Source organism: Dasypus novemcinctus, chromosome 5 (genome assembly GCF_030445035.2).
Source record: "Dasypus novemcinctus isolate mDasNov1 chromosome 5, mDasNov1.1.hap2, whole genome shotgun sequence".
Classification (NCBI taxonomy): Eukaryota; Metazoa; Chordata; class Mammalia; order Cingulata; family Dasypodidae; genus Dasypus; species Dasypus novemcinctus.
Window position 1 is genome coordinate 76,139,879 of NC_080677.1, and position 26,573 is coordinate 76,166,451.

At 36.3% G+C, this 26,573-nt stretch overlaps 1 protein-coding gene across 5 annotated transcripts in view; it reads left to right on the plus strand.

Moving 5' to 3' along the window:
- Positions 1-26,573, plus strand: part of MAGI2 (membrane associated guanylate kinase, WW and PDZ domain containing 2) — a 1,419,055-nt gene that overhangs the window by 1,191,459 nt on the left and 201,023 nt on the right. For all 5 annotated transcript variants that reach the window (XM_058297943.2, XM_058297944.2, XM_071215009.1 and 2 more), the window contains one exon: positions 20,315-20,953. In XM_058297943.2, the coding sequence (XP_058153926.1) occupies positions 20,315-20,953 (639 nt within the window). The remainder of the gene's footprint in view (positions 1-20,314; positions 20,954-26,573) is intronic.

A 26,573-nucleotide genomic window follows, 5' to 3' on the forward strand; every position in this document is an offset into this window, starting at 1 on the left:
ATTAACCTGAATAAATAAAATATACCATAAATTATGAACTGCTTGTAGTCTTAGTTGGCAGAGCATTGTTTTTAAATGTTTCATTAGCATTTCATGTCTGTAATAAATAGTTTTATATGATGTGTTTCTCTGAAAGGGTATTTTAAATCCCTTAAAAAATACACTAGAGATTGCAGGGGAGAAAAAGGCTATGAAATTCTTCTATGGAATTTTCTTTTTTAAATATTTATTTTTTATTTATTTCTACCCCCCCCCCCCAGTTGTCTTCTCTCTGTGTCCATTCACTGTGTTCTTCTGTGACCGCTTCCATCCTTATCAGCGGCACCAGGATTCTGTGTTTCTCTGTGTTGAGTCATCTTGTGTCAGCTCTCCGTGTGTGTAGCGCCACTGTTGGGCAGGCTGCACTTTCTTTCACACTGGGCGGCTCTCCTTATAGGGCACACTCCTTGTGCGTGAGGCTCCCCTATGCAGGGGAGGCCCCTGCGTGGCAGGGCACTCCTTGCACGCATCAGCACTACGCCTGGGCCAGCTCCACATGGGTCAAGGAGGCCCAGGGTTTGAACCGCAGACCTCCCATGTGGTAGGCAGATGCCCTATCCATTGGGCCAAGTCCGCTTCCCATCTTCTACGGAATTTTGATCTAGCTTGAGTTTTACTCAGACAACTTGGTTAAATCATGGATCATAGTCTTCTTCTATAGTACCAAACTATTCCAAAGTGGTTATTACTATATTTTATGACATCTATAATTGGCCTAAAAGCAATAAATCCATTTTAGCAAAATAATCCAAAAGACTATACTTAAGGTGATATTTTAAAAACCAGTGACTATTCTATTTGATCCATGCTAATAGGCCGTAAAAAGGGGGAAATGATGAATACCTTAACTCTTTCTACATGCTAAAACCAGGAATAATTATTTCTCATCTTCCACCTAAAGATGACGAGGCACTTAACCCTACATTAATAAATGCCTCAGTGCCATAATGTGATACATGAGTAATATATAACAAATGAGAAGATTAAGATTGTATCTGTTACCCTGGCCAGCTGAGAGGGAGGTGAAGAGGGTCAACCACCACACTAGGGAGCCAAGAGTGCCTACAGCTGCAAGCAGGAGAATTGCATCTGTCATCCATGTGGAACCTAAGCCCCCTCTTGATGTAGAGGGAAACTGGATGTGACCATCCCAAGGTCCACAGGCTGGAGGAATAGAGTATGGATTAGAGTGGACTTACTGGTGTTCTGCTGGGGAACTATTGTGATTAGCAAGGAAAGAAATTGTAATAGTGATGTGGAGAGGGTGGCCATGGTGGCTGCTGATGGTAGGGAGACAGAAGAAGAGATATGGTGTGGGGGCATTTTCAGTATTTGGAGTTGTCCTAGGTGGTGCTACAGGGATGGATGCTGGACATTGTGTGTCCAGCCATGGCCCACTGGGTGGACTGGGGGAGAGTGTGGACTACAATGTAGACCACTGTCCATGTGCTGCAGCAGTGCTCTAGAATGTATTCGCCAGGTGCGGTGGATGTGCCATGATGATGGAAGAGGTTGTTGATATGGGAAGGGTGGGGTGGGTGGAATGGGGGGTATATGGGGACCTCATATTTTTTTAATGTAACATTTAAAAGAAAATAAAGAAGAAAAAAAGTAAAAAAAAAAAAGATTGTATCTGAAACAATGAGGCAAAACAAGAGCAGGTTTTAATTATAAATTCACGTGCATATTATTCAGCATGGTGTGTCACAACTTACCTACAAAGCAACAGACTTAGGCATAGCAGTTTATCTACTTGACATGACTCAGGATGGCTTAAACCGTCTCCTAGGCAAATGTTTTTAGACCATATCTAATGTAAATTATTTGGACATAATTTAACATACCTGTTTAATGTAGAGGTCCCACGTCACAATTTGAGTCAATAGAGAAGGAATTCCAGAACTGAAGAATTATGATTAATCCAAAGAATGTGATTCTCTGCAAGCTTTATACTGTACCAAATAAGTGAAGAAGTGAAAATCAACTGGTAAAATCAAGGAGTGTGAAACCAATTTGTATATGTTAAAACTAATTTCTCACTTCCCTGCCATGCATATCCTGCACCAGTCACCAGCTACCACCACAATCTTCATTTTTCTTCAATAAATTCAATAAATGAGTTTAGATAAATATACTGTGTAATTCCAGAAATAGGATATTGGAACTACTTTTTTCAGTAAAGTTTGAACTTCGGCCTTATGAAAAAAATATTCCACATCTATGTTTTGAGTTGTGATCTCTTTAATTTTATGCCCTGAGTTTATAAAAACCATATAGAGCCGGGTTTGCAAAACACAAAGTGAGGATTTGGAGCAATTATTGAATATTTTAATTAAGAGTTTTAGCTTATCCTAATTAGTGTGTCACAGAACCTCATTTCACTAGACAGTTTTTCCTCTCTTAATCTCCAACCTGGTCTTAGAGAACATCAGTGCTGTAAATCACTGGCTAATTAAGAGTGCTTTGTATCAGGGCGTGGAACACTGAGAAATTTTAGAATGCAAGAAAAGTTTTTGCCATAATCTCCCAGGCCTGCACCAATCCCTGAGATAACCATCTCTCATCATACTTTGCTGAGATAAATTGAGTTTTAGCATAAATCAAAATGAAGGTAAAATTTTATTATGTTTCACCACCCCTTTGTTCTCCCATCCAGAGTCAGAAAAGAGGTGTCCTTTATTCCAAAGCTAAAATTTTAGCTAAACTTTAAAAACTCTTACCCTCCAATTGTGGATCATATTCTCCTTGCCCAATTTTCTACTCTTTCCCTCTTCCTCTTCCTCTCGTCTCTCCTGTCTACTTCTTTTAGCCGCTCGTTTATTTCCTGCCTTTCACTGCTGGACTTCTTAGGTGTAATGGATAGACAACCACCACATTCATTTCCTCACAACGCTTTCGTTCTGTAATTTCCTGCGATATTATCTCTACCCTCAGGAACTTACTGAACCTGATGTTGGAAATGTCTCTGGAACTTACTCTTTTGGTAAAATCAGTGGTCTTTCTCCAATCTAATGTTCTGTTCTTGCCATATTAGAAACAGGTAATCAGTTCCTCTTCAAACACTATCTTTCTCTGTCACCCTACAATAATGGCATTCCTTATGCCTCTACAATCTTACAATCCTGTCTTCCTCAACAACTCTTTCTCCAAATCTCATCCCTAACAAACACTGTTTCCAAAAACCTGCTGCACCTTTGGTCAACTCATTTTTGGATAATTCATACTTTCTCAAAATATTTCTTGGGCACTAATTTTTTCATTCAACAACTAGTCTTGACCTCTTTGCATCATTGCTATATTGGATGCATATATTGGATGAAAAAAGAGGATATCTGTTTTCTACACTACTCTAAAGAGAAAGGCTAAAAGTTTTCTTTTTTAAATTTTCTTTTGTGGGAGTTAATTATTTTTAATATTTCATGAAACACTAAACAGGAATCTTGCATTTATCCATGATAAATATATGCTAGTTTTCTTGGTTTAACTTGTCATAATTCACAGTACATTTAAGTTTAGGAACCATATCTTAGTCATCTTTGTATCTGCTGGACCTATCCCAGAGTACATTGCAAGGAAACCACAAATATTAAATGAATATTAAACATCAAAATTATTTATTTTGACTTAATATGTCAACCTAATGTGGGTTACACTGGTTGATTAGAAACTCTGATTGGTAGTTAATGAAAATGGAAAAACTAATTAATTATTACTTAGTAAAGTTGAAGTTGACAAATTTTTAAAAATATGGAATCCATAGAGTGGTATCAGAAACATTTAAGAGTGAAAGTTTAGATTTCACTCCCTATACTGATTACTCCAAAATTTGTATCTCCAGCCCTCACCTCTGTATTTGTAAGTCTCCTCCCTGTTCCACTCAAATTTACCAGAGACAAATCATAACTTACCTTTTTCTTCCCTACCGTGAATTTTCATGAACACCAATGATACAATCATTCTCATATTAACCAAGTTAACATTTTAGACATTTCTTTAACTTGTAAGATATCGAGAATAAAGATGTAATTGTATATTTCGTATACATAGGACATACAGGATGTCATGTTCAATTATCTTTTAGTCAATTAACTATTAATCAACTGTAGTAAAGTTATTGTTAAAAATAGTAAATGTTATCTCCTCTTTCCTGATTAAAATATAAAATAAATTAATAGTCTATAAGAAAATTTGGGCTTAGCAAAAAAAAAATTCAGTTCAATGAAATAGATACCAAAGTTTATTTTAATATTCCCTTTGCCTATGAAAGAACCCCAAAATTTTGCCTCTAAGCTCTAATCTTTCTCTACAGTGCAAGTAGATACATTGTCATATTTTAAATGATAATTGCATGTTTAGTAGAAAAATAAAGTTAAGAACCTATAATCAAATCCATAGGGAAAAATGAAATTGGACAAAAAGAAGATGAAGCCATTTGAAAGGATAGGAAATTTCTCTTTCCTGTCCTTTCAGAGCTGAATCTTACTGTTAATTAATTTTTCCAATATCCTGACTCAAATATTTTATGCTGAAGGAATTATTGAAAGATTGACTACTAGACTTTTGATGTAGTAATAAATATTTATGATCTGTTTTTATATTATTCATTGACTAAGTCCTTAGATCTTTGGCTTCCTTGGACAAGTAATTCGGGAATGTGAAGTATGAGTTTATGCTTTATGTTAGTGTCATAAATAGAATTCAAATTGGACGTGGAAAACAGTCACAGGTCCTCAACAATCACCGAGTACCATTTATGAAGAAAAGTTAGCATATCTGTTTAATTAAAATTGGAAATACAGTGTACCAAAAAAGATACTGTATGGCTATCATTTCATATGTTCCAAACTCAAGGAAATCAGTTCCTTTACATGTACCTAGTAGGCTAATTGCCCTTTCCATATTTCATATTAAAATCATGATCATCCACCCTGATTTCTGTTAATTGAGATACTCAGTTCCCTTCCTATATAGTTCTTCTGCCTTTTAGAAGTCATCAAAGCTAGATGTGTAAAGCTCAAGCATCTCATAAAATAATTAAGATAATTTTCATATTCTTTGTTGTACTTACTAGATGTTTATAACCTCGAATGTGTACCTCCAGTCATTCTCTTTGACAGGCTTGGCATTTTGTTTTTTGGTTTGTTTTTATTTACTTGTTTTGACATTTAGTCAGGCTCAGTAGCCTACTCAAATACAAGTAAATCTGTCCCTGTGTATTTCTTCAGATAGGCTACACCTTGTAAATAAAAATGAGACTATTATGCCATGATAAAATCTATATATGTTTATACTATGCCAAAATATTTGTTCAATTCCAGCCATCAAAAATGTGATATGTAAACAAAATTCCAAATAATTAATATAGTCTAATTTCTAAGAAATACCAAATTACTAAATCAAATGTGACTTGAAATTTCCTAAATTATATAACCAGACACCCTTATAGTTGTAAAACAAGTAACCACAACACACTAGAAATCTGTTGGCTCTGCTATGTTCCAGTCGTGGAACTTGGCTTCTCTAAGCCTTGATCTTTCTATAAAATGGAATAAATTCTCCATCAGGTTATTTCAAGGATTAAATGAGATTCTTTCTAAAGTGCCTGGCAGAGTTCTTGGCACATGTTACCATTTTTAACCCATCATAGTATCTATTATTATTATTAATCAATTTAATCATTGCTCCGTGACCTTCAATGATCCATTTATTCAGTAGAAAGGGATTAATAGGCTCTTTTGCATTGTCTAGACAAAAAAAATCAAGAAACTCTCTGAAACATTCACTTTAATTAATTAATATGGCACCATATGGTTATGATTCTTGTGTTGTACTATAATTTGCAGGAACTTGAAATAAAATAAAGTGCTAATACTATAATTATGGAATGATTACTAGATTTAGGTTTTAAAAGCAAAAAAAATTTTCATTTTCTGTTTCTACTGCCATTGACTATATTTTGCTAGAATGTAAATATCTATTCTAATGCAAATTAACATAATCATATGGATCCATATAATCATGGATCTTCTCTAGTGGTAGCTAAAGGGAGAACTTAAAATCTCTGATGCTGATTCTCTACTAACTTATTCTAATCAGCTTCAGTATGGTGTAATAATTGTAACATTGGGGAACAGCAGGGGATTAGATTGTTTTTCTCTGTGCCATTTGTCTGCCATGTCTGAGAATAATATAATCTCCCATTGTCTGCAGGGAAATTGCTTTATATTTTCCTGAAACTCCCAGACCAGTGACATCTTTCATCCCTATAGGCATGCATGTATAGTGTCTAGGAAAAAGAGGGTAGTGGTGAGGTGCACATGCTACAGAGGATACCATGGCCATCTGATGCTACAAGGTGTGCTAGATTGATTTTCCTTTGTCTCTTCATAGATCAAAAAGATAATTGTCTTTCTCATGGTTCCAAAATTTCATTGCAGCCAAAACAAATTATTTTCTTCCCTTTTGCCATGTGTTTGAGGGATTTTTAATTGACAGTCTTCACTGTATAGGGCTCAATGAGCAGGCTGACTTCTGGATACTTGTATAAAATATCGCTCTTTCAGAAACCAAAATGGGAAATTAAAGGGTCCAAGTTTGAACAATCAAAGGCTGTCAATGAAGATTCACATCTGCTAAGTCTGTTTCCTTGTTAACAAGTTAAAGGGCTGCCTCTCAAACCTTGGATCAGTGTACATGCACTGTACAGCCACATTTTTAGACTGGCACATTTGTTCTTTCTGCCAGCCATTTTATGAAGCTCAGGAACTTAATGCTGCACCAGTTCAGAAATCCATATGGGAGAAATATCCTGGCAGCACTCATTTCTGTGAGGCAGCAGGGGCTCTGTAATTTCTCACAAATGAAGGGAGTAAAAGAGTGGATCGACATAACCAAATATGTTACACTACAAGTTAAAGATTGTTAATTGGCTTGCTGTGGAGGTGCTAGTCAGAACACTTTCCAGAAATCCCACATAGGGTGATAGAGATCTAGGGGTGAGAGTTGCCCTGACTGAGCTGCCCTGGTTCTGGGTTCACAGAACCAGCACCCAGCTCACACCAGAAAAAATAGTCCATTTTTTTTTCAAAAGTAAGGAAAAAACTACCCAGAAAGTTATCTGCAGTATCGAAATAGATGCTTTTACTTCTTCCGTATAGATTTCACACTATCAAAAAAACTAAATTCTACTTTCCTCTAATTAAAAACTCTGCTTCTACCTGTCTTAAAAATGTATTTACATCAGATACCAAAAAAACACGAAGTGCTAAAAATTTTCAACCATAACTACTAGTTAGGCAGTAGCAGTTTGGAATGAAATGGATACATCACTCTTTTTTTCCTCTCTCTCTCCTTGTTAATCAATTTTTCGGTCAAAACTGCAGGGAATTGACAGTTCTGGGTAAAGTAGAATAAGCTGCTAGAAAGCATGTCTTTGGAGAGTTCCCAGCTCCAACCCAGCCAGCTGTCCCCCATCATTCCACGGGAGATTTTATAACCATACAATGCATTGTGTTGAAGTAAGTTCAGAAGATAATGATGGGTCGTGCCATGTTGGCTCCTAGAAGCCATTTATGTAAAAGTAATCATGCTTATTCAAGTTACTGTTGTTTGAAAGCAAGCACATACATTGTTTATGTCTTGGTAAAATGATGACCCTTACCTACAAGGTACTTCTCTAACACATGTTGTCTGTATAGGGGGCTGTGTGTGGTTGAGTGTATTTTTGTGATGTGTCTGCCGTCACATGTTTCCATAACATACAGAGAAGGAGAGGGAAACTCTACAATATATTCTTACCTTGCTCTCAGACAGCAACTCTTATCAAGGTGTCATGGTTTGCCTGAGCCTCTATGACAAATGCTACACAATAGGTTGCCTTAAATGACTAGAATTTATTGGCTCATGGTTTTAGAGGCAAGTAGTCCTCCCTGGTGCCAGCTTGCTGCAATCCTTGGAGTTGACTTACACCTCTGCCTGCATCCCATGCTGATGTCCTTGGTCTCCTCCAGTGCTTTTCTCTGACTCCTAGCTTCTACATCTCCTGATCTGTTCTAGTTCCTACTTTCTGCTGACTCCCTACATCCGAATTTCCTCTCCTTTTAAGGTCTCCAGTAATACAGATTAGGACCCACCCTAATTTCATTTGGCCCACCATAATTAATATAACATCTTCAGGAGGTCCTAATCCACAAGAATGTGAATTAGGATTAAGACTATGTCTTCTGTTAGAGTGCATGATTCAATCTACCACACAAGACTTTTAGGATATTTTTTTCTCTTCTAGTGAAATCCTTAGTTCTCCTTAGATGCAGAAACCTATTTTCATTTTATATGGTACCTCTAATAACATATTTGTCACTTTTTGCTTAAATTTCATTATATTATTTTGGAGGAATGACAGATTCACTAGCCATTTTATGTTATTGAATTCCTAAAGTGAGCGAGCTATTTTAGAAAGTCTACACTCTTTGAAGCTTTGCAAGACGCAGTCTTTTGCACTTTCTTTTGACAGCTTTACGTATAGTTTTAATCTGAAGTGATGTTTCAACTTTGCCACATCAGCAAATAATCAGTTTGTTTAGATTCTCTTAGAATTTATTCTTCTCCTTCCCAACAAAGTAAAATGCAACTATTTAAATATGTCTTACCACTCAATGCCAAACACAAAGGAAATGTAAATAGATTGTTGGACTAATTCACATCTGCCAGGGAATAATTGTTGAATGTATGCTGGTTAAGTATGATTTTTTTTTAAACCAAGCTTTTAATTAGACATCTGCACCAGGTCACACGAATGAAATTATAAAATGTGGTTAAGAAATCTTTCATTCTTTTGAGAAATAAGTGACTTAGTCAACATAGAGTATTGAAGTCAATCACTGCTTGTATAGGAAAAAGAGAAACTCAAGCAAGTCCTCAGAGGCTTGCCATTAACCTTTTACTGCACCCCTGAAATTTCCCAATTTCTTATATGAGTGCAGTGGGAGAGCTTTCCACATTCTTACCAGATTTAGGAACTCTTAAATCTGGACCTTAGAAATTATCTCTTCTGACTTCTGCATTTTACCTGATGAAACTAGACGAAGATAACTTAAATTGCTTGCCCAAGATCACACAGCTAATGAAATAAACTAGAACATACATTTCATGATGGTTACAGAATTTTGTGGGTTACAGTTCCCTGTCATCTCCTTTGCCACAGCACTCTGCAAGCCCTCAACCAAATTGCATATTTTAGAGAAGTACAAAAAGTGGGCCCAGCTATTGCAGTGAATTCCCATGTTTGCAATTATTTGCTTCACTGCCTTCCTCCATTAGCTGAACTAATCAAAAGAATATTACAGTTCATCTCTCAATTTCCACATTCTGGAATTGAAAGTATTTTACCCAACATTCTGACTGATACAATTTGAGAGGCACTAAAAGAGTCTCCAGGTCAAAATATTCCCTGAAATAGTCTTGGAATCCTTAGTATTTTTGATGAAGTCGTATTGGGTTCTGTTCTGAACCTGACTTAATTATCAGTGTGACTTTAGAAAAGTTAACCTTTCTTAGGCTTTGTTTCCCCATCTATCAAGAGCAAATAACAATCCCTGTCTTATATGGATTTTGTCAGTATTATATAAGATGGATTTATAAGTGCCAAAAATTCATATCAAGTATACTGAAATGGTCATCACTAGAGTCAGAGACAATCCAGGTACTGTTAACGTGGTTGCATGGATTGAAGAACTTTGCTATTGGAAAGAGTAGCACACAGGAAGAAGTAATTAACATGCAGCAATAGGAGGTGTCACAAAGGTGACACTGGCCTCCAGTGGTGCCTAGAAGTCTGTTAATGGGGACAAGACAAAGGGAGAAGCATCAACAAGAGTAGAGAGTCTGAAGAGAATATGTGGGAACATGACCTAAAGCTTGGGCCAACTTAAGCGTAAGGAATGTTGGGAAGAGGCAGGAGATGGTTAAAGGGTAGACTGAAAGCCTCATTTGCCATGGTAGAAAGTTTGGACTTTATTCTCTATGAGGAGACACTGAAGGGTATTGAGTAGAAAGGTCATCTGGGTGTGGTGTGGAAGATGGATTGGCAAAGGAAATGGATAGAAAAGAGCCTGGTCAACCTGCAGAATACTCACAACCCTCTGGTTCCTGAGCCAATACAGGTCAGAAAAGGGACTTATTTGCAATGGTCCATCTACTCCTAGAGGCCAACATGGGGAGAGACTGGAAATCCCAAGATCCCGCAGGTTCAATGAGCCATGCCCTATGCCAGTCCTCTTTCCCTAGTCTTTTCTGCAAGAACACCAGCTGAGAGATGATGACAGAATTTCATACTATAGGTGGTAAGGATCTGACCTCAGGCGGTGGTAGCAGGAAAAGAGTAAGAGAGTAAGAAATCAGTTGAAGAGTTATTTCAAAGATAGAATCCAAGATTCTTTGTCTTAAAATTTCAGAGTGAAGAAAATATCTTAGAAATCATCTGGTCCAATCTCATTATGACATGGTGCTTGGCTCGTGAGAGTAGTTGTGTACAATAAATATTTTTTTTAATAAATGAGTAAATAAATAAGGAATAAGACTCAGAGATGTTTTGACATCACTAGCATAAAAATATAAATGTACTTACTCCTAAATCAGTGCTCTTAGGCCTCACAATGTATAGAAAATTATTAAGGCATTGTCTGAACCTTATCTTAGTGCTATAGCTTAATTCACCTCATTTTTATTCCCAGTGTCCATTTTAATGTATCACATAAGAATTAGTAAATTAAAATTCTTCTGATGAAGGCATTTTATCCTGCCTCTTATACCTTCCATAACCTAAGTATTTCTTTATTCATTTCTGCATGATTTGATGGAGAGCTGCAATATTGCTATCTGCAAGACAGATGTTTAAAAGTCAATAGAATCACAGGAAGGTGTAGAACCTCCAAGGTGGAATTCTCTTCCGATCAAGGGTGTTTTTTGTAACTTCATTCAAAGGAGAACATTTGAGAATTTTATAAACTGCTTCAAATTATTCTAAAAAGGAAATAGTCTTGATTTTTAGCAAGATAAATTAAATATAGGTATATAGAAACACTTCTGGGCAAAAGAAGTCATAGAACTCTGAAATAGACTCATCAGGGAACCTGAGAAAATAAGACACAGACCCATTCATTTGCTTAGGAATTTATCCCCTGGCCTTTTCCATTTTGTGACATAGTTGAAATTAGGCCAACACCAACCCTGTGGATGATCTAAACTCTACCCATGCCCACCTCCACCCAGTTCAGATGTGCTTTTGTCCATCTGAGCCTTCAACACTAACCACATTGTATTTATATTCCAGAAGGGAGTGAGGAACCCCAGGAAACTTTCATGAGGCACTAGTCTTCTTTGTTTGGAATAGTGTATTTCAAGGCCAAATGAATCAGTCCTCTGAAAATTTTATGTAAGCAAACTGCCAAATAATTTGACAAAATTCAGCAGTTTCTTTTTAAAAATTCTGATGTAATAACTTTTATTCTTTCTCACTGTTAGGATTTTTAATTTTCCAATATTTATCAGCCACTTGTTGAAATTTTTAACGTGTGTATTGGCATATGTAACATTATGATGGTGCTTTATCCTATGCAGAACATTTCCACATCATCTCTTCCCTATAGATCAGGTAGAACAGCTATTATTATCTCTGTTTTATAGATGAGGAAACTAATGTTAACAGTTCAAGGAGACCCAGCTTCAATTCTGTTGGTCTGTCTCACATACCACAGTGCTTCATTTTGGAGAATAAATTTTATCAAAAGCAGTCATTTTCAATTTGATTGAAGTGATAAGTAGCACACCCTAGAAGTGCATGTCAAAATTATTAAGTGTGTTTGTGAGGGTTTCAAACTAGAGTGGAAATGATTATTCAATGCTCTAATAAAATTATTATAAAAACACAAACTTGCACAAGCTTTGCAAATAAAGCACAATCTTATTGTAGAGAAAACTCAGAAAATAATAATTTTTCAATGTAGAGTATTTAATTGAAAGAATGGGAGTATTCAATGAGTTTTTTCCCCTTTTATCAAAAATCTACATTAATTGGCAAAAAAAAGTTAGAAACACTAAATAAACTGGGGGCAGTAAAATTAGTTATGAAATATATTCTTGTTTTCCTCTGACTAAATCTTTTTCTCCTTTATTCAATGAGAATTTATGCTACATAAGATTTCTTGAAATAATAATGATATTTTATATCTTGTGGGGAAAACTTGGAGCAGGCAGAAAACTATCTCAAATAAGATAAATTCTAAGATGAATTTGCATGACATAGAATTAATTATGGAAGGCATCTTTGAAAGGTTGAAGAGGTGAGGAAAGAAGTGATTTGGGGGATGAAGTGATATCTAGAATGGGAGTACGCTTGAGGGTGGAGGAGAAGCAGAAGCCAACTAAAAGGCAAGTAACAAGTTGTAAAGCATGAGTAGTAAAGGTATCAACCTCACTAGAAAGGTAATTTATAGTATAGTGAAGACAAAATCCAAAAAATAAGTTGGAAAGACTGTTCGTTTAGGGCATTAAACAATAGGTCTAGATATTGAGTCATTTGAACTTAATAGGGTAGATTTTAGGGTGAGAATGGAATATGAAGTAAATTATTCTAGTCTGTTGCGAGATGGTGGTTAAGAAAAGTTGACAGCAATTGGTGAAGGATGCTGAAAAGGAAGATTCTGCAGACCAGAGTGATTCAAACAATGTGGGAGAAGAGGAAAGAGGTAGAAAAATAACTCCATATCAAGCAATTTTTTTCATAGTGTGCTCTGTTTTTTTCCAAAAGGACGAGGTAGCCATGAGCTATCCAATATTGTGTTTTAATTTCTATGGTTAAGAGAGAAATCGATTATTTTAGAACATTTTCTCATAAAGGAAAGCTGTTGTAAACCCCCTGCTACATCAGCCTCACTCTCCTTCACTTTCACTTTGAAATCACATAAAGGCAATCAAGTCATTATGAGACCAGGCTTTTCAGTCACACCAGTTCTGACCAATAGGTAAGCCTGAGATCAATAGCCCTAAAACCATCTGGCCTAAATATTGTGGAGTGAAGAGTCATGTAGAAAACAAGGTATCCTTCCAGGCAATATGGCAATGAAAAGAGCTTTCAAAGGAAATGTATCTTATTTTTATGGAGAAACTTTTTTTGGTAAAATTAAAAGTGTTTTCACAAGCATGAACCTCTCACTGTAGACCTCCAAAAGAGGAAAGGGATGAGATATGTTCATTCCCATTTTACAAAAGGAGAAATTGAGTAATGGAGAGATCAAGTGACTCTTTTCCAAGTCTCCCTCAGAGTAGGCCAAGAGGGTCAGAGCTAGAGCTGATTTTCCTGATAACATCCCTTTCTGTGCTCCTAAGTCCCAGCCTGTCCCAGACTATAGATGCATAGACCAGGTGGCTCATATTCTCATCCTACATGTAAATGACATTCATATAGAACAGCCTCTAAATAATCTACCCAATCAGTTCTATCTGAACAAGCAAATGTTAGTTTACACCTCCATCTATAACAGTTTTTGGCGTGATACATTGTCCAGATATGTATATATTTTTGTAGGCAACTTAATACTGTCAAGTTGTAAGATAGTTTTATCCTGTGATAACTGACCACTCATCTTTTACATTCAGAAAGAAATATATATTATATATATACACAAATATAGTGTTGTAGAATCCTTTATCATTTGCTTGCTTAATGACTTGGAAAATTGCTCTGAGTAGAAAATAGCCATAAATTTTAAAGGGCAGTCTTACTAAGAACCACAAAAAGGTCTCATTCTGTTACTAAATAGTAAGATCACATTAAAACTCAAAAATTGATAACATTAATCATTATAATTCCAATAACTAGTCTTTATACCTGTCAGGGAAACTTGAGTGCTTTGAACATTATTACCCTTAGGTTTGGGGGGTTTTTTCGTATGAAATTCTCTAGCAGAAATGAAGGAAGGATAAAGCATGCTTGGAGGGTGAGGGCTTTGTTACAGTGACCAAAGTCTGGGAGAGCCTTAGAGGAAAGTGCTATTTGGTTTCCTTCCTGCCTCTTACTTGCCCACTCAGAAACCCATCATTTCGAGGTCATAGTCAAGACATTCCTGGATATGATGGTGGTGGGAATGTCTTAATTTTATAGAAGGGTATGACTAAGGACAAATAATAATTACTGAAATAACAATCATACTTTGCATAACAAGTTACAGCTTATAAAACCTTTCACCTGCATGATCTCACTTGTTATTTCCCATAGCCCTGAGAAGTTGCTATTATTGTTCTACATTTTTTTTCTGGAGAATATGAGTCACAGAAGATTTAAGTTAGTTTTTAGAAGTCACAGCTAGTAATGACGGAGCTGGAGCTCAGACAAAAGTCTTTTGACTCCACATCCCATGTTATTTCTACTATACCGTGTGGCCTCACAAACCTACAGAGAATATTGGATCAAAAATAGAGGTGGGCAGCAAAAATAGTCAATCTGTTAAACAAAAGACTAACCCAATGGAAAAAAATGGACAAATGAGATGCTCAGAAGAGGAAACCCAAATGGCCAATAAACATTGAAAGGTGCTCACCTTCACGCAATCTAGGAAAATACAAACTATACCTATGATCATACTCAATGGATTGCAAAGGTCTGAGAATACCAAGTATTGTATCAGATGGGGAGCAAAGAAAATACTGGTATACAGTAGTATACAGTAGTATACTACTGGTATACTACGGTTGAGATGACCTATTTTATCAGCCATTTTCCATTAGCTAACAAAGTTGAAGATGCACTTGGTGTATCACCCACAATTCTATGCCAAGGTACATATCCTAGAAAAGCTCTCCCATATGTGTACAAGGGGCATAGAAAGAGGTTCATAGCAGTTATCTTAGCCAAAAATTCACAAGGACCCCGAAATGTCCAGCAACAGGAGAATGGATAAATATAAATAGTGATTTAGTCATCCAATAGTTACCATATTGCAGTGAAAGTTAAACAACTTTATAATCAATGCTGGTATTGAGATAAATAAGTATCACAAATATATTTTTAAGGGAAAATTACAGAAGAATTAATGTTTAAAATTTGTGAAACAATATTGATACTATTTAAAGATACCAGATATGGCATGAAAATATAAAGTACATGACAATAACAAACCTCAAAAGCAAGATGTTGTTTACCTTTGGAAGGGATGATAAGGGAATGCAAGTGTGTGCTTGGTGGTGTTATCCAGGAAGCTCCAACTAATATGAGCAAGGCTTTAATCATTAAGCTCTATTGTGGTACACAGGTATTTATTATTCTTTTAACCTTTTTAAAGTCTAAAATATATTTTAATAACTTTTGTAAATAGAAGAGAGAGTAAGAGAAAAAAACAGCCTGTCTGTATCAGACACTTCTCTCGGCCTTTGGGAAGACTGGAATTTGAGAATGATAGCCACAGCATACCCTAGCTGCCCTAATTAAGAAATCACAGGAGCAGAGAAGAAATGCCCCTTCCAGTTCAATCTGAATCCTGATCCTGTATGCCAACTGGCACACCAGCACCCTCTCTAATAGACTTATTGAAGAGTGGCGCTCCATTTGACCAATCACATAGACTGTGACATTTTCTAGAGTCAGACCTAAACTGGCTCCCTGCAATTAACTGGCTTTTCTGCCTTTTATGTCCTTAGCACTTTCAAACTGTCCTCTAGTATTGGAGAGGAGTGAGTATTAACCAAGTCTGTGTTGTTCAGCCTATTTTACTTAGGATTGTTTTATTCATAGACTTGTTTACTTTTCCAGTGCACTTAAAGAAGAAATCATTTTACTTCATACATCTAAGAAGGAATAGAAAATTACTTAACATTGAAAACTGAACTGTTTTTTGCATTTGATGTTTGTACTCTTGATGGACAAGGATGTCTCAGACTGACTCCCCAGTCATCCCTCCATCACCATTTGCACTACCACTTCAAAATTATCCATATAAATTGATGTCTGTTCTGTTACTCATTTGACAATCTGTGAAAACATGTCTTTTCATCCCTCATATACTCCTCAGCATATTTAGGCACAATCTCAATTTGCAAGTTCAATTATCAAGTATTATGTTTCTTGAGGATAAAAATATAAATCCATAATAGAACAGTACTCCCAAAATAAAATTGTTATTCATACATAATTGAAATTTTTTAAAAAACAACTATCACAAACAACCATGATTTTTCTGCATTATTAAGGGGGAATATTGATTGTTTTTCTGAATATATTTTATAATGGATTTTTTGTATTCCTGGTATTTTAATATAATAAAGTTAACTTCTAACCAACTGACCCTGAAAACCTATGGTAACTTCATTGGGGAGAGCAGTCAAATGCCTTTATTGACAAAATAAACATAGAAATATCAATTTATCTAAAACCAGAGAATGAGACTATGGCAACTTCCTGATTGAGAACCAGGGTCCTAAATCTCCTCATCCTATTTTTTCCTTTAATAGAGAAGTTTTGGGTTTACAGAACAATCATGCATAAAATACAGGATTCCCATATACCACCCTATTAGTAATACCTTGCATTGGTGTAGAACATTTGTTACAATTGATAATAGCACATTTTTATTATTGTACCATTAATTATAGTCCATGTTTTAACTTAGGGGTCACTGTGTAGTATAATTCTGAGGATTTTAAAAAATTTTTATTGTTGCCACATATACAATCTAACATTCCCCCTTTTAATCACAATCAGATACATATTTCAGTGCTGTTAATTTTTGTCAGAATGTTGTGCTATCATCAGTACTATCCATTACCAAAATATTTCCATCATTCTAAATAAGAACCCTGTACATTTTAAGCCTTAACTCCCCATTCCTTATCCTCACCCTGTCCCCTGGTAAACTATATTCTAGATTCTGACTCTATATAAGTTTGCTGATTCTAATTGTTTCAAATTAGTGAGATCATGCAATATTTGTCCTTTTGTGTCTGTTTTTTGTTTATTAGTTTGTTTCCACTCAGCCTGATGTCTTCAAGGTTCATCCATGTTGTCTCGTGTATTAGGACTTCATTTTTAAGGCTGAATGATTTTGTACTACATGTATATTCCACATTTGACTTATCCATTCATTGGTTAATGGACACTTGGTTTAATTCCATCTTTTGGCAACTGTGAATAATGCAGCTGTGAACATTGGTGTGCAAATATATCAGTCCTTTGGAGTATATGTCTAGTAATATGATTGCCAAGTCATGTGGTAGGTGTGCCTTATTTAACTTTAATGAGAAACAGTCGAACAGTCTTCCACAGCGGCTGTACCATTCTACATTCCCACTAGCAATAAATGAGTTCTTATTTCTCCACATCTTCCCCAAAACTAGTTATTTTCTGTTTCTTTAATAACAGCCATTCTAATGGGTGTGAAATGGCATCTCGCTGTAATTTCCCTGATGGCTGATGACGTTGAGCACCATCTTTTCAAATGCTTTTTGGCCATTTGTATTTCTTCTTTGGAGAGATGTCTATTCAAGTCTTTTGTCCATTTTTTAAATTGTGTAGTTTGTCCTTTTAAGTTAAAGGATGTCTTTTTATATTCTGGATATTAAACCTTTATCAGATATGTGGTTTCCAAATATTTTCTACCATTGTGTAGGTTATCGTTTTACTTTCATGAAAGTCTTTTTTTAATTACTATTTTTATTTTCAATTTATTTTAAGAAGGTACCAGGGATGGAACCTAGGACCTTGTACATGAAAAGCAGGCACTCAGCCACTTGAGCTACACCTGCTCCCCATGATAGTCTTTTTTTTTTTCCTCTCCCCACCCCCCCAGTTATCTGCTCTCTGTGTCCATTCGCTGTGTCCTGTTCAGTGTCTGCTTGTATTCTTGTCAGTGGAACCAGGAATCTGTGTCTCTTTCCGTTGCGTCATCTTGCTGCATCAGCTTTCCATGTGTGCAGTGCCATTCCTGGGCAGGCTGCACTCTTTTCATGTCGGGCAGCTCTCCTTACAGGGCACAGTCCTTGTGCATGGGGCTCCTCCCCTACACGGGGGACACCCCTGCATGGCACAGGACTCCTTGCACACATCAGTGCTACGTGTGGGACAGCTCACCACACGGGTCAGGATGCCCTGGGTTTGAACCCTGGGCCTCCCGCGTGGTAGGCAGACACTCCATCCATTGAGTCAAATCCACTTCCCCCCATGACAGTCTTTTAAGGATCAAAAGTTTTTCATTTTGATTTGTTGATTTGTATTTGTTTGATTTGTATTTTTTCTTTGTTGCTTGTACTTGGCGTGTAAAGTCTAAGAAACCATTAACTAGCACAAGTTCCTGGAGGTATTTCCCTATGTTTTCTTCTAGGCATTTGATAGTTCTAGCTCTTATATTTCGGCCTGTGATCCATTTTGAGTTGATTTTTATATAAGGTGCGAAGCAGGGATCCTACTTCTTTTTTTTTTTTTTACAAATGGAGATCCAGTTTTCCCAGAACTGTTGGAGAAACTATTCTTCCCCAGTTGTGTGGTTTTTGCCCGCTTGTCAAAAATCAGTTGACCAATTAACCAACTTGGACCAGTCTTTTGACAAGGCTGTGACGTAAGTGACTTAGGGCTTACTTCCCTGGGGACCAAATTAAAGGGAAAAAAACATTCCCTTGGGTGACCATATCCTGCAAAGTTTCACATTACTACAAGCAGAAATGCCCATCTTCCTAATAGCCACTGTTTTTTGACAAGTGGTGCTTTGTACTGCCATCTAAGCTCTAGAGAAGCAGAGTATAAGAAACCTGGGGGTCACATGGGTTTCAGCAAAAAGGTTGTCACAGGTAGAAGGTCTTGTGACCAAAAGAAGCTCCAGAAAAGTTTGAGAACTTGCTTGGGGGTGGTGTGCTGGGAAGGAGGGTTGGCTACGCGGAAAACATTCAGCTCTGCAGGAATTGTCACTGTCTCTGCAGAAAATTCCGACTTGACTTCCAACAAGAAGTCGAAGTAGACTCAGCACCGAGGCAAGGCTGCCAGGCAGGTCACGGGACACAAGAGATTTTCCAACTGGGTGCCCCTTGCCTCTCACGCAAATGCTCTCCACATCTGTTATGGTTTCTATTCATGCAAAACCACTTCCTGGAATTGTAAAAGCACTGCCAGAATAAATGGTTTTCCCCCTTTTAAGAAAAAATAATAATACTCACATTTGACACTTTTATGCATTGGGCTCTCTTTTGAATGAATAAAAAGGAAAAGGTTTGGTGTCAAAAAAAAAAGTCAATTGACCATAAATGTGAAGGTTGATTTCTGTGCTCTCAATTCAATTCCATTGGTCTACATGTCTGTCCTTGTGCCATTGCCATGTTATCTTTATGACGGTGGCTTTGTAATAAGTTTTATATCAGAAAGTGTGATTCCTCAACTTCATTCTTTTTCAAGATGGCTTTATGTATCCGGGGTTTACCCTTCCATATAAATTTGACCATCATCCTATTTTGACAACAATAATATTAATAATGTTCCATGTTTTTTGAGGGCTCCCATGAGTCCTGTGCTATGTCAAGGACTTTTCCTTCATTATCTTATTTCATCCTCACGGCTTTACAACTGAGGAATAGTGGTTCAAAGCAGTTAAGTACCTTGCCTAAGATCACATATCTATTAAATAGTAGAGCCGGGTTATGGACCTGGTTTCCTTATCCCAAAACCTGTGCTCATCGCTCTTACATGTGTATGAATGAAATCACTGCAGTTATACCTGCTATAAATGGAGAAAACAAGTGGGCAAAATAATTTCCTTTTTCATTGAAAAGAAAAAAAAAGCAGTTGACTCAGGCAAGTGATATCAACTGAAAAACCCATCCAGGGCCTTTTTCTTCATCCAAAACTCATGACCACCACTTCTCAATAGTATGAAATTTCTATTAACTGAGCTGTACTGGACAATGGACACGAAGATAAAGAAGCAGCATAAAGTGTGTGCTTCTGCAAGGTACCAATTCTCCTAACCTTTTCTTTCTGAACCTTTCTTCTGGATATGAAGTTGTTTCTGAACTTCGAGTATAACCAAATAACATTTTTTCAGCATTTGATCATTGTATTTGTTGGCAGACCGGATGTAACCTTGAGTCACCTACAGTGAATTTAAATATTATTCTAATTGATTTTCTCACTGCTTACTGAGAAACTGAGCACCTCTTTCACTCATCTCATAAATAATTCCTTACCTTTATGTCAATATTAATTGAACTTACCTCATGTTGTCAATCTCTTTCTTTTTCCTTGCAGGTGATGTCATTGTCTATATTAATGAAGTTTGTGTCCTTGGACACACTCATGCAGATGTAGTCAAACTTTTCCAGTCTGTTCCTATTGGTCAGAGTGTCAACCTGGTATTGTGTCGTGGCTACCCCTTGCCCTTTGATCCTGAAGATCCTGCTAACAGCATGGTGCCACCCCTTGCAATAATGGAGAGGCCACCGCCAGTGATGGTCAATGGAAGACATAACTATGAAACATATTTGGAATACATTTCTCGGACCTCACAGTCTGTTCCAGATATAACAGATCGGCCACCTCATTCTTTGCACTCCATGCCAGCTGATGGTCAGCTAGATGGCACGTATCCACCACCTGTCCATGATGACAATGTGTCTATGGCTTCCTCTGGAGCCACCCAAGCTGAACTTATGACCTTAACCATTGTGAAAGGTGCCCAGGGCTTTGGCTTCACTATTGCTGACAGTCCTACAGGACAGCGGGTGAAACAGATACTTGACATTCAGGGATGCCCTGGCCTGTGTGAAGGTGACCTCATTGTTGAGATCAACCAGCAGAATGTACAGAACCTGAGCCATACAGAAGTAGTGGATATACTTAAGGATTGTCCCATTGGAAGTGAGACTTCTTTGATTATCCATCGAGGAGGTAAGACAGTAATACTAGCTTAGCAATAAAATATGAAGATAGTTTAAAAACCAGGGTGTGTGGGCTACAAGATAGAAGCCAAGAGTCTGGGTTGTGGTACAATTTTATCATGGAAATGATAATAGCTAGTCACATTAAGCAAGCACTTGCAGGTGCAAGGTGTTCTCTTACTTTCTGTGTACAGCTCGTGGAACCCTCTTATCAGTCCCATGAGGCTGGCACTCTCGTTAGTACACCTATTTTACAGATGAGGAAACTGAGACACAGGGAGGTCTAGGAACTTATTGAGGGTCACAAAGCCAAGTCAAACTCCAGAGCCTGGGCTTTTAACCAACATGCTTTATTCTCTCTAAACTTTCTAAAATGCAGTGTTTCTCTACTTCCGGTTTAACATCTGAAACTCCCTTCATGTAAAAAATCTAGGGTTTTTTCTTGAGGAAAGGGATATCATGGGCAGTCTTTTGTTTCACTTTTGAGACTTCACCCAGTTTGGGGAAACCTGACTGTGGATACTGAACACAGTAAGGCTTGTTTCCAGGCTGGATTAGTACCTGTTCCCCAGGATATGACTAGGTTACTTGGACTTTTGCTACTAAGGCTTTTCAAAATGATGTGGTTTTCTTTTCTTGTCACTCAAAAGGAACATTTCATAAAGCCATGAGGGTTGTTAGTGGAAAAGAAGGCATGGAGACAGCTATGCATTGAGTTAAAAAGTCCAAAGCAGAAAGAAGCTCAGGTAACTATCTATGGCAGCTTATGGGATCTGTTCACTAGCTGATGAAAAGTAATGAGATTTGAAAAACAAAATACCACAAAATAGAAGAAAACGTGAATGTTCCTGTTACCCTTTATCTTCACATAATTGCATACCCATATTCAGATTGTGCAAACAAATGTAATTCTAAAAGTAAGTCTAAGAGTATGTACTCACAATGAGCATTGAAAAAATGCTACCTTGCAATGGTAAAAATAACACAATGTTAGCTCAGTCTGGATTCTACCAACAGGTTTCTTCATCTGTGAAATGAAGGGACTGTTAGGCCAGTGGTCCCAACCTGTGAACCCTGAAATTTCAGGTCAAGGCAGTGACAATTTCCCCCTCTTCTAAAATGGTAGCACCCTTTACAATAATTTTGTAAAAATGGAGGTTTTGCTGTAGTTGAAAGAAATTGTACACTTAAAACTAAAAGTACAAGAATAAGAGAGAAAAACATGAATCCATGAACCCCAGCAGCTTCATTTTTTTTAATTTTGAGAAAATATCTTTTCCTTTTTTATATTAAACACAACATTATCAGACCCAATCATAGTCTTAATTATTCCCACAAGGACCTTTGGCAACTATGTGGCTGTAGAAAAATCCTTTCAGAGTTCTGACCATAGTTGCTCAGGACACTTCTTCCACTACCACAGGGACTGCCGCAGCAACAGGTACCCATGGTGACGCCCAGGAGAGGAAGGTTGTGGCACAGAGTCAGAGATGAACTTCTGGGCTGGGTGTTCTGGATGCAGTATAGAAATGGGAGCAGGGAGGAGTGTGGGAGGAGCTCTGAGCCCTGGATGTTCTCTTCCCCTCTACCATCTCTGTGGCACTGAGCCAAGCGCCCCTCCCTCACTTCTCTGCTACTTTGCTGTTGATGATCCGTGAACCTTGGGAGAAGAAGGAGGGATAGGACCACGGATAACAGAGAGGATCCTTGAAAACAGAGTGTAAGGAAAAGGGCTCAGGCTAAGTCCTGATTTCCCCCCCCTCAACAATTTTGGAACTCTAGTACACTTTCAGATTTCTCGTTTATTACAATGGGATAATAATACTACCTATCCTGATGGTAGTGTTCTTAATATCTAACTGCCTATAATACGTGCTCATTAAGTGTTTGTTAAGTCTAAATCAGTACCCAAGCTACCGCAGGAATGGATCAGGAGAGGCAGTTCTGTGAAGAATTCATGCCTAAAGAGTACACGTATGGCAAACATTTGTGCTTGCTTATTCAAAGCCCAGAAAACAACATGAAAGCCCTTTCGATTTCTATGCGAGTAAAGACAGTCAAAGCTGAAAGAAGCATATTTTAACCTTTTGATTTATTTGAGTCTCTCTGCAGTTTTTTCCCCTTTCGAGGAGGTACATTTCATTGTTGATCCCTTATTTGAAAATGGACTCCAAATATTAGGCGTTTGTGAGCAACACTGTGCAAAGTATTATGTTCCTGTGTTAAAAAAGGAAATTAAGATGATAGCAAAACAATCTTAAATTTTACTTTCTTAAGGCATTGTTACAACATATTTGAATTTTAATATTAGATATTGACAGTGTATTTTAATTTCTCCCATTGATTGTTTAAAATTAAAACAAACATTCATTAATTAAATAGCCATATCTTTATAATGTCTATTTGAAAATCTAATCTTTGGAACAGGTTCTTGATATTATTGGGCATAACTGAAAATCACTGTGCTGTATATGCCATATTATTCACGGAAACGATTTTGGACGTATTTTGTATAAAATGGCTGTTTTTTAAGCTAGGGCATAGCAGGAAAAAAATACCATGAAATCCTTTATTTGTATTAATGTGATATGTGCCTTTTCTGTAAACATTTGTTGTGTACCTGCTGTCAACCAGGTGCTAAACTTACTCTATGTCCCTTTTTCTCTCCATCTTTCACTTAATCTTTAAGTAATCAAACTTTTCTTTGTGTTCGGCTTGCATTTTGGGTGAGGCACTTGTGTTTTGCTTTCATTTTTTGCCAAGTGTAGAATTGCAGTTTGTGTTGCTTAAAGTACTTCCATCAAAACCTCTTGTAGTTCCTAAATTCCTACATTTTGCACTCATCTCTCTGAAATTAATAGGAAATAGCACCAGTTTTTGTGGTTAGATTCACTTTGATTATCTTATTTTGGGCTACTCAGAAATGCTTATAGACTCATTCAGAGAAGCATAGATCTTCTAGAGCAGATTCATAAATATAGGTCCTTATATCAGAATCACGGTTGTTTTTAAATTATTTACTAGGGTTTCTTTTTTATAAAATAAGGATAGACCTGGTTTTTTTTTCAAGCAAAGAATATCAGAAGATATACAAAGAAGCGTAATTTTCCCTCCTATCCCAGACTTTCAGTCCTTTTCTCCAGAGGCAAACATGCCTTTCATATGTACATTTTAAGAAATTTTGTAGCCTTTACTAGCATATGAATGTATATATGTAGTGTTTTAACAGAAATGGGTGGATATTGCACATATATATATATATCTTGCTTTTAAAAAAATGTTAGTTAACCAGAGCATGTATCATTTTTTTAACACACACCATTGTATATAATTTGCATACCATAAAATTCACCAGTTGCAAGAGTATACTTCAGTGATTTTTGGTAAAGTTATATAGTTGCGTAATAGTCACCATAACCCTTAGAACATCCATCATCCCAAGGATTTCCCTTACTCCCATTTGCTATCAGTCCCCACTCTTACCACCAGCCCCAGGCAATCCCTAATCTGCTTTCTGAATGGTTTGGCCTTTCTAGAAATTTTATAAATGGAATCATACAGTATATAGTATCTCAGTATAATGACTTCTTTCTCTTAGCATAATGCTCTTGGGATTTACCCATGTTTGTGCATGTATGAGTAGTTTGTTTCTTTATATCATGGAATATTATTATATAATATATTAATAAGTGGCGTACCATTATATGGATATACAACATTTAGTGTTTCCATTCACCAGTAGATAGATATTTGATTCCAGTTTTTGGATTCATGAATAATACTGCTATAAACATTTGGGTACAAGTCTTCGTGTATACATATGCTTTCATTTTTCTTGGGTAGATCTAGGAGTAATATTGTTGGGTTGTATGAAAAATGTATGTTTAAAATTTTAAGAAATTGCCAGTGTTTTCCAAAATGGCTGTACCAGCAGTATATGAGGTTTGCAGTTTTTGCATGTTACCAACACTAAGTACAATCAGTCTTTTTGATTTGTATACCCTTTATGGTGAGAACGTAGTGGTACCTTTTTGTGGTTTCAATTTACCTTTCTCTAATGATTAATTATGTCCACTATCTTGTCCTCTGCATATTAGCCATTCATATATTTTTTGTGACATACTATTCATATATTTTGCCCATTTGTATATTGAGCTGTTTATCTTAAATTATTAAGTTGTAAAAGTTTTTTATATATTTTGGGTACAGTTCCTTTGTGAGATATGTGATTTGTAAATATTTTCTCATGGTCTGCGGTGTGTCTTTTCATTTTCTTAATGGCATCTTTTTTTCTATATATATATGATAGAAGTTGTGAGTTTATAGAATAATAATGCTTAAAATATGGGATTCCTATATACCACCCTATTACTAACACCTTGCATTTGTGTGGAACATTTGTTACAATTGATGGTAGCACATTTTAATAATTGTACTACTAATCATAGTCCATGATTTGTGTAGTGTAGTTCCATGGATTTTTTAAAAATTTTATTATGTTACCATATATACTATTTAACATTTCCCCCTTTTAATCAAATCCAGGTATATATTTCAGTGCTGTTAATTGCATTCATAGTGTTCTGCTACCATCACCACCATCTATTACTAAAACATTAAGACTTAAAAAATGTGCAGGGTTCCTATTTGGAATGATAGAAATATAATGGAGTCTTTTGAAGCATAAATGTTTTCATTTTGAAGTCCACTTTTTCAGAATTTTCCTTTAATGAATCATTCTTTTGGTGTTAGTATCTAAGAAATCTTTGTCCATCCCAAAGTCATGAAGAATTTTCCTTTGTTTTCTTCTAAAAGTTATATAGTTTTAGCTTTTATACTTAGGTCTTTAAAACCACTTCAGGATAATTTGTGTGTACAGTGTAAGGTAAGGGCATACACTTTTTAATGGATATTCAATTGTCCTAATAGGATTTACTGAGAAAGCTATCCATTCCCATTTAATTGTCCTGGCCCTTTTGTCAAAAATGAATTGACTATAAATGTGAGGATTTATTTTGAGACTCCATTCTTTTCCATTGACCTGTATGTCTATCCTTTTGCTCATACCACACTTCTAGATTACTGTAGCTTTATATAAAGTCTTGAAATTGGTTAGTGTAAGTTCTCCGACTTTTTTCTTCTTTTTCAAAATAATTTTGGCTATTCGAGGTCCCTAGCGTTTTCATATAAATTTTAACACTAACATTTTAATTTCTAAAAGAAAATTAAAGACCTTCTGAGATGTTGGTGTTACATTGAATCTATAGACCAGTTTTTGAAGAACTGCCATTTTATATTCAGCCTTTCCATTCAAAACTTATTTGTATCTTCTTTAATTTCTCTCAGCAATGTTTTATAGTTTTTAGTGTGCAGGTCTTGTACTTCTTTTGTTAAACTTATTCTTAAACATTTATTCCTTTTGATGTTACGAATAGAATTATTTTCTGAATACATTTTAGTTTGTTTTTGGTCTTGTGTACTGCAAACTTAAACTCACTTATTAGTTCCAGGAAGTTTTTTATAGATTCCATAAGATATTCTTCATGGATTATTGTAGAAAATATTCTATGTAGAATATTACTGTCTAGTAATAAGTTTATTTCTTCTTTTCCAATTTGTACGCTTTGGTT